At 35.6% G+C, this 9473-nt stretch overlaps 1 protein-coding gene across 13 annotated transcripts in view; it reads left to right on the top strand.

The window, feature by feature from the left end:
- The window catches only part of LOC109052163 (neuron navigator 1-like), an 87764-nt gene that overhangs the window by 26895 nt on the left and 51396 nt on the right, over positions 1-9473 (top strand). For 9 of the 13 annotated variants that reach the window (XM_042759124.1, XM_042759131.1, XM_042759132.1 and 6 more), the window contains exon 4: positions 7314-7416. In XM_042759124.1, the coding sequence (XP_042615058.1) occupies positions 7314-7416 (103 nt within the window). Of the gene's footprint in view, positions 1-1964; positions 2958-7313; positions 7417-9473 lie in introns of those variants that run through there. The other 4 variants (XM_042759136.1, XM_042759137.1, XM_042759134.1 and 1 more) reach the window with 1 other exon arrangement.

The following is a 9473-nucleotide window of genomic DNA, read 5'->3' as shown; positions in this document are numbered from 1 at the left end:
ATTTTTAATAAATATTTTTGACTATTTGTAATCATTCTTAGGCATAATTTAGATTAAACGAATACGAAACTAATTTAAAAGATAAATATCTCAATTTTTTTTATAATAAATTGAACACAAATGGAGACTTTTAATCTGCACCATAAAACAATCAACGATGTCTCAAACTGTGCTTCACCATGGCAAGAATCCAAAGTCGGCAAAATAAACGTCAGAGATCTCAGTACAAATTCAAACATTTGATCTAGATTTAGTTGACCTGCTTTTTTATTGATCTAACTAAAATGAAGGACTATTTAATCTTTTTGTGACAACAGTTCAGCCCTCAGGAAGTATGTTCTTCTTTTAATGATGTCAATGGAAAAATCCCCCACAGAACGACATGGTCATGGTTCAAACAAAAGACCTCATTCTTCTCAGCCCTCTTTCCCTCGTCAGTAACATCAGAATTACCCCACATGCCCCGGGACTAGCATGTGTTTGGCCAAGTGTTCGGACCCCCTGCAGGAGTGTGCTGAGCTTTTGATTAAGTCATTGTACCAAACCGGTCAGTTGCATCAGGCCGGTTATGGTTGATTTGTTTAAGTCACTGCCAGGCTCCTGTCAGGCTAACAAGGCTCATTTGTGAAGCGGTAAAGACAAACAGAAAGTGGATTTGTGGCGTGCTGTTACCTTATTTACGGTGGAGATGTGCTCTGTGGAGAGACACAGCCGTCTTAATGCATGTTGTGATGTAGGAAGCAGCGTTGCTATGGTGACGCCTTTCCAGCGAAGCATTGCAGAGAACTCCTTAGAGAGATGTGTATGGAATCTCATGAGCGATGATGCTAGGGACCATCTAAAAACAACACGGCGGTTTTATGAAGTGTAGATGGATAGGTTGAGGAGGTTGAAGGAGGTGTGACGGAAAACATCTGGACTTATTATAGAAAATGTATGCCCACACTGCAAAACAATCTTATTCTTAATTTATTGATTGTTTTACACATATCTAGATATATTTTAAACTAGTTTAATTTACTTGAGAAGATAAATCTATAATAATAAGAGAGGCGTGTTTTTAGAGAATATACAGAATTGTGACTGTTTTTTTTATTTTGTGTTGTGACGTTAGCTCATTTAAGGATACACTTTGAGGATAAACCCTACTAAATGTATTCAATGTATAGTTTCTGACTGTCAGTTTTTGGGTTTGCAGATTTTGCTAAATTTTGACCTTGAGATTTGGTTTGAGGGGTTGACATGAATCTGGATCATTTGCAGATCCTATTGTTAATCAATATCTTGTTTTGTTTTTCAGTAAAACATCCTTAAAACAAATATCATATTTGTTTTTAAATAAATTATATTATATAAAATAGCATTTAGATATATTATAATGATTATATTGCATCATTGTATCATAGTACTAAAACAATGCACATTGTAAATAGAAGGATATGGATGAAAAAATTTGAAGACATGTTGGACGTATACATTTTTCTTGTTCTATTTTGTTATGTCTTTGCTATTTTTGTGTTAGATTATATGCAGAACTATAGAGCTAATGTATATATTATTATATTATACCACTAAAGGCAATTTATTTAGATAGATAGATAGATAGATAGATAGATAGATAGATAGATAGATAGATAGATAGATAGATAGATAGATAGATAGATAATATATAGCATTTGTGTTCTGGTAAATTGTCCCATGCATACACAATGCATTTCTCCTGAATATAACTGTGATTTTAACGAATATTCAGCATTGGATCCTGGAAGGGGGAGGGGCAAAACAATGGGGATGGAGAAATAGTGTGTGTGAAAATACTCTCTACAATGCACTGGATTCAGTTTACATTCTAGTGTTGCAATTTGTCATCTCCCCCTATCAGCTCACACTTTCTGCTGAGGCGGAGAGACATACCGGAAAATGCAACCGAGGGAGAGAGAGAGAGAGAGAGAGAGAGAGAGAGAGAGAAAGGGGGGAGGGACTGTTGTTGCGTGCAGCACTGCTGTCATTTGGCTGCTGCACGGCTCAGCAGCAAGACGGTCTGGTGAAGGGTGGAAAGAAAACGAGTGAGTGAGAGAAAGAGGAGAGAGAAAAGGAGAACCAGGGCGGCAGCTGCTGCAGCCTGACAAGAAGGAACAGGAAAAATAAAGGGCACAAGGAATTAGCATTTTCTTTCCTGCAAGAGAGCAAGAGTTGCACATTCATCCTCTCCTCCATGCTTTTGCTCTTCTCTCATCCGGCCCTAAATGCTCTCCTGTAGAGGAAGACGCTTGGGGGTCGAATAAAAGTCAGGCAGAGCAAGGGGACATCTAGGGAAGGTGCGGGCATGGCTGCCAAGAGGGGTAAGTCCGGCGTGCCACAAAGCGTGCCACGGAGCGAGCTGAAGGTATACCGCGTGGGCAGCACAGAGGGACGCATCCCAGTGCCATCCAGCCTTCGGAAACAGAGGTCCCTGACCAACCTGGCCGTGCTGACGGATGCCGAGAAGAAGATGCAACTCTATGAGCCCAAATGGTGCGACGATATGAGCAAAGCTGCCTCAGGACACCTGAAGATGGGCAAACCCAAACCGGCGGCCGGCGGAGGGGTGGGTGGTTCACAACTTTCTCGCAACTTGTCCAAATCTGACCACTCCCTCTTCCAGGGCAAGCCCAAGACATTCACCCCGCTTGCAGCACCTGGCGCTTTGGGAAAAGGCCAAAGTAGGATCCCTCGAGGCCCTTACGTGGAAGTAAAACCCTTGAGCAAGACGTCTGATGACTGCAAGTCCGATGATGATATCCTGTCCAGCAAAGCCAAAGCGAGTGGGAAGAAACCGGTAGCTGGTAGCTCCGGAGACCCGGAGGCTAAAGGTCAAGGTGAGGAAGGTGGCGATAAACCCTTCCTCAAGGTGGACCCGGAGCTGGTGGTCACCGTTCTTGGTGACCTGGAGCAGTTGCTCTTCAGTCAGATGCTTGGTGAGTACGGTTTTTCCGCTTTCACGCCCACTTACTAGCAGCTGCCATTGGCAAGGCTGCTGAATGGCATGGATTGACTGGAAAATCTCCAACCGAGTGCATGCTGTCGTTATTCTAAAGGTGGTCTCGGACAGCTGGACAATGCAGGGCTTTGTTCTGGATAGCATGTGCATTGTGCATCCGCCGCCTCTCGCACTTGTGGGGTAGAAATTGCACTCATAGATTATTCCCCTTGGCATATATCCAATGATTGAATGACAAAATGCTCGGGGGCGATGCTCAGCACACTGATCTGCTTTTCAGCACTTGTCTGGTGCCGTCTGGTGCCTGGTGTTGCCGCTCTGCTCTCATCTGTAATGAGGTAATGGCTGGTATCAGGGACGCGGGTAGTATGAGAAAAGAAAGAGACCATGGAATACAAAGAGGGGGCATAATGAATTCGGTTTGTACAGTAGTTTGTCATCACTCTTGCTCGTTTGACTGTGGCTTGATCTGTAGACACTGATAAATGCTGTTGTTGAACACATGAATGAAAGCATGCATGATCACCTGTCAGTTCTCTTTGTAGGGACGTGGGATGAAATACAGCATTCTTAGTGATAATTTGCAGTTGCATACTGTAGAATTTGATTATATTTTATTAGACTATCTGGCTACTTGAGGATGGATAACGTATACATTTTGTTATGGTTCGTGAATGTCCATTAGGCAATGTCAATTGCATTAATCAGAAAGTATGTTTGTTGAACTTAAAACAAATATTCCATTTAGTTTGTGCCATCTTTTAAACACAGCATGCCCTGCATTTGTGCACTAATCCTCAAATGAATGACCTCTGTTTCAACCGTGTCCAGACCTACTATATTTAAACAACCAATTTGGGCTGAATTCTTGCAATTGTTTTTGTGGAATCCTAGATTCTTCTTCTCCTCGCACTGCAACGCACAGTATAATTCAGTGGTGGGATTAAAGGCTAATGAGAGTAAACGAATGACCTGGATTAAACTCCTTATTAAAATGCTCTCCATAGTTCTTGGTCAAGAATCCATACAGGATTCTGATAGGAATTATAATTTGGAAACAATCCTGAAGTATCCTAATGGGAATAAAAAGTAAAAACCAAAAATAAAAAATGTTAAAAAAATCTTTTTGGAATTTCTCTTGGAATATTTCTAGCAGCATTGCATTCCCATTAGGATGCGTACATTTCCCATTTTGGAGGTTATTAATTTAATTTTTTTATTAAATTCATTTGTAATTCATAATTTGGTTCCAGGTTCAAGTAGATAATCCAATAGGAATCTTGCATGCATTCTTTTAGGATTTTTAGCATGCTTTTATATATATATACAGAGTATAATTATAGCCAACACTAGAGTGGTTGCAGAGGTTTCTCCTCCCTAAATTTAGAAGGAAAACAATGTGCTACAGGGCAACTTTTTCATGCAGGATCTTTTAATCACAAGGTCTCTAAGAATAATCAGTTGAATCTCTATATCAAAGTACTTTCTTTTTTTATAATCATAATTACACATAGAGTTTATGCTCATTTGTTCTGCATAATAAACTGCTACATACAGTAATAGAGTTCCTTATGAGTCGTATGTGGCACATAACATCTGCATACCACTTTTGGTCATAAGACTGAATTAGTGCTCATTGCTTTCCTCTGTGCATTCACAGTTACAATTGTACTGCAGAGCTGGATGAGGGTCTAAACCTGTAGCGGGACGGAAATGTTTAAAATATGTACTAGGGACAATAGTGTGAGTTGAGGGACAGTTAAATAAAGGGTGAGGGGCAAATTTGGCCTCTTTGTGCAAGTCTGGAAATAAACCTGAATATATACAGCAAGTTATGAGGGAGATTTGAGCTTTTATGAGGCTACTGTGATCATGTTGGTTTTCTTCAATGGGCTATGGGTTTTTCAGTGGTTGATACCATTATAGATATACTTTTTATTTGTTCCTTTATCATCTTGTTTTCTAGATATCTTGATATCCTTAAAGGGATAGTTCACCCAAACTGACAATTCTGTGATCATTTACTCACCCTTATGTTGTTCCAAATCTGTATGAGTTTCTTTCTTCTGTTGAACACAAAAGTAGATATTTTGAAGAGTGTTGGTAACCAAATAGTTGTTTGTAGCTATTGACTTTTAAATGTAAAAAAAAAAAAAAAAAAAAAAAAAAAAAAAAACTATGGAAGTGAATGGCTACCATCAACTGTTTGGTCAAGAGTGAGTAAATGATTACAAAATTTTAATTTTGGGGTGAACTATCCCTTTAAAAACTAACTTGAGAATCAGCATGGCATAAGATACTAAGTTTGTAATACACTTGCATTAGAGAGTGTATCTGTACAGTAATGCAAGTGTATTTTGTATTATTGCACTGATTTTGTCACTTGTTTTTCAGTATGGACAAGTTAAAAACAAGTGGAAATAGTTATATTCAAGATACAGTCTATGAAAACAATGTTAAAAATATCTTATGCAGCACTGAATCAAGTAAATGTGTCTTGTTTTAAGGTTTTAAGAAGTTTTAACTGAAAAAGTCATAAATACTGTATATTTTTTTGCAGTGTATACACAACATTTACTACAAATTCACTCAAAAATACTTGAAAAAAAAGTTGTTGTATTATATTGATAAAACTGCTGTTACCTGAATTAACTGTTGGAATTTACTTTTTTAATTGGTTATGTATATGGCTATGTTATACATAATATTAAAATGTATTAATCTGCAGCAGAGTTGCACCTTGTGACCCACATAATCTACACATGAAGCTATGGTCCAGTTTGCCCTTGCAGATCAAAGCATATGTGCGAAAAAGAGCATACAGTAGATTACATTTTTTATTCTTCCATGCAGTCAGTTGCATTGGAGCATTGCACACTATGTTTATTTCAGCGGAGGTAGCAATGCATGATATTAGGATGTTTATATACATAATGGGAGTAAATTGATTGATTTAAAATATGTTTTGTCCTTGCTTTTTATCTGTCCGTGAAGCTGGTCTATTTGCAATGGTTACATGCACACCTTGCAATGAAATCTAATGAAATACTTGTTACCTGATTGGCTAATTCCACCATGCAAGTCTCTCTAGTGATGTAATTAGCCAGAGCATGTGTTAATTCTCTCATGGGAATGTAGTTGATTGACATGAGTTATCTGCTTGTAAACCACCTCTCTTTCACTGTCTGTAAAGCAGTCCAGTCATTAATAATGTCAGGCCAGGCGTCGTGCCTAACTGCACCATGGGATTGATTGGGCATGCTGTTGACATGCTGACCGCTCGCCCACACAGGTTTTCAAGAGATTGTGTGTCAGTTTATAACTGCTTGAACAGAAAACATTTGTTTATTTAGACGAAAGTAGACTTTCATTCTTTGTTCTCATTGTCAGTGTAGGTGATGTGATATGAGGCTGTCTGCTACTCGTAATCTCATTGCTGGCATTCGGCTTGTTACATGCTGCCCCCGAGGTTAATGTTGAAGACCCTTAGCTTTCAGCAAAAGTCGAGCTGTTTTGAACATCTGCTTCATCTTTGAAGGGTTGTGACGTAAACGAAAGGCTGTTGGCTCTTTAAAAAGTTAACTTCGTGTTTCAGTGCAACTTTGGGAACTTTGCCATCTTTGACTGTATTGTATGACAATATTGATACACTACTGTTCAAAAAAGTTGAGGTTGAAGATTTTTAAAAAAGTTTTTGAGAGAAGTCAAAAATATAGTAAAAACTGTGAAATATTATAATTTAAAATAACTGTTTTCTATTTGAATATATTGTAAAATGTAATTTATTGCTGTGATCAAAGCTGAATTTTCAGCATCACTTCTCCAGTCTTCAGTGTCAGATGAACTTCAGAAATCATGCTAATATGCTGATTTGCTGAAACATTTCTGATTATTATCAATGTTGAAAACAGTTGTGCTGCTTCATATTTTTGTGAAAACCGTCATACATTTTATTTTATAGGATTCTTTGGTGAATAGAAAGTTAATAAGAACAGCATTTATTTGAAATATATATTTTTTTGTTACAGTATAAATGTCTTTACTGTCACCTTTGATTAATTGAATGCATCCTTTGCTGAATAAAAGTATTAATTTCTTTAAAAAATAAATTACTGATCCCAAACTTTGCATCTTTAATGTGTGATATAATATATATATATATATATATATACATAATAGAATATATATATATATATTATATAATATATATATAAGATATATATATATATATATATATATGCATTTATAAGACATAAAATGTAAATAATTGGTATAAAATTACATGTTTTATGCATACTTACTGTACATTGCATTTTGTTCATTATGTGCGCAGATCCCGAGTCTCAAAGGAAACGTACAGTTCAGAATGTTCTGGATCTCAGACAGAACCTGGAGGAAACCATGTCCAGCCTGCGGGGGACTCAGCTCAGCCAGAGGTGAGTGAGAACCAGCACATGTTCATGGCATGAAAAATCACAGCCAAACTAATTCACGAGGATGCAAACTGCTGCTTTTCAATGAATCGTAAATGTTCTTTGGAAACAATCTTCACGCACATTTGTGTCACAAAGAGCATGAATATAAACAAGGCTTTAAATTATACACAAACAATTACTTTTTCCACAACCATTCAGCCTCCCACATCTTTTGGGAGAGTTGCCACTTCAGTCCTTCAAACACCTGGCTGCCACATTCACAAATACACAGTGAAACACTCTCCATCAGTGAATAACAACACACACACACACACACACACACACACAGAGAAATCAGCTGGACTCCAGGATCAGAAATACAGCAATACACAACTGGACTTTTACAGTTTGAATAGTGCTTGTGCATGTAATACATTCACATTGCTAAGGTGTTTTGCGAGGTTACCTGGTTGTTCTGAGTGTTTTTTAGAATGTTTCTTTGTGGTTGCATTTTTTATGGTGTATTTATACATTAACTGTATGAACTGAATGATCATTTATATATAAATATACATAATATTTAATAAATATTTAAAATGATATATAATTTTCTTTATATATAAACTTTATATAATATCTGTATATCTCCTTATATATAACGATATTAACTGTGTAGGTCATTTTATATATATTTATTTTATATAAAATAACTGTATATAACTATATTAACATTATGTGAGTATGTATATAAATGTATGTATGTACATGTACAGTGATCAAACTTACAATTTCATTATATTACATTTTATATATATGTGTGTGTGTGTGTGTGAGACCCTGGAGCACAAAAGCAGTCTTAAGTCACTGGGGTATATTTGTAGCAATAGCCAAAAAAACATTGTATGGGTCAAAATTATAAATTTTTCTTTTATGCCAAAAATGAAAGCGAATGTGACGTGACATACAGTCAAGTATGGTGACCCATATTCAGAATTTGTGCTCTGCATTTAACCCATCCAAAGTGCACACACACAGCAGTGAACACACACACACACACACACACCATGAACACACACAGTCTCTAACCACTAGCCCACGACTTCCCAAAAAATCATTAGATATTAAGTAAAGATCATGTTCCATGAAGATATTTTGTAAATTTCCTACTGTAAATATATCAAAACTTCATTTTTGAATAGTAATATGCATTGCTAAGATCTTCATTTGGACATCTTTAAAGGTGATTTTCTCAGTATTTAGATTTTTTTGCACCCTCAGATTCCAGATTTTCAAATAGTTATATCTTGACCAAATATTGTCCTCCTAACAAACCATGCATCAATGGAAAGTTTATTTTTTTCAGCTTTCAGATTATGTATAAATCTCAATTTCCAAAAAATGACACTTAAGACTGGTTTTGTGGTCCAGGGTCTGATTTATAAAGACTGGAGTAATGGCTGCTGAAATTGTTTATAATCACATCCAAAATAAAAGTTTTGTTTACATAAATATATGTATGTGTACAGGGTATATTTTATTATGTATATATAAATACACACACATAAATTATATATTTAGAAAATATTTACATGTATATACATTTTATATATTTATATTCTTATATTTTTATATTATATATAAATATATTTAATATATAAACATAAAACATATTCTTCTTTAATATATATGCATGCATGTGTGTATTTATATATACATAATAAATATACACAGTATACACACATATATTATGTAAACAAAACTTTTTTTATTTGGATGTGATTAATCGTGGATTAATCATTTGACAGCCCTAATATATATATATATTATATATATATATATATATATATATATATATATATATATATATATATATATATATTAAGAGAGAGAGAGTATATAACATAAAGTGACAAAGTAAAAATTTTCATGTATATATATATAATATTTATATATTTGTATACATATATACAATGTATATAGAACTTAAAGTGACTTAAAGACTACATATATTGTATATAACTATTGTATATACTGTATGTAACATCTCATTATTTATATTTGTACGCATGTACATATAC

Source organism: Cyprinus carpio, chromosome A6, assembly GCF_018340385.1.
Source record: "Cyprinus carpio isolate SPL01 chromosome A6, ASM1834038v1, whole genome shotgun sequence".
NCBI classification, from domain to species: Eukaryota; Metazoa; Chordata; class Actinopteri; order Cypriniformes; family Cyprinidae; genus Cyprinus; species Cyprinus carpio.
Note: the sequence above shows the minus strand (reverse complement) of the source record. Positions and strands in the feature narration are given on the sequence as shown.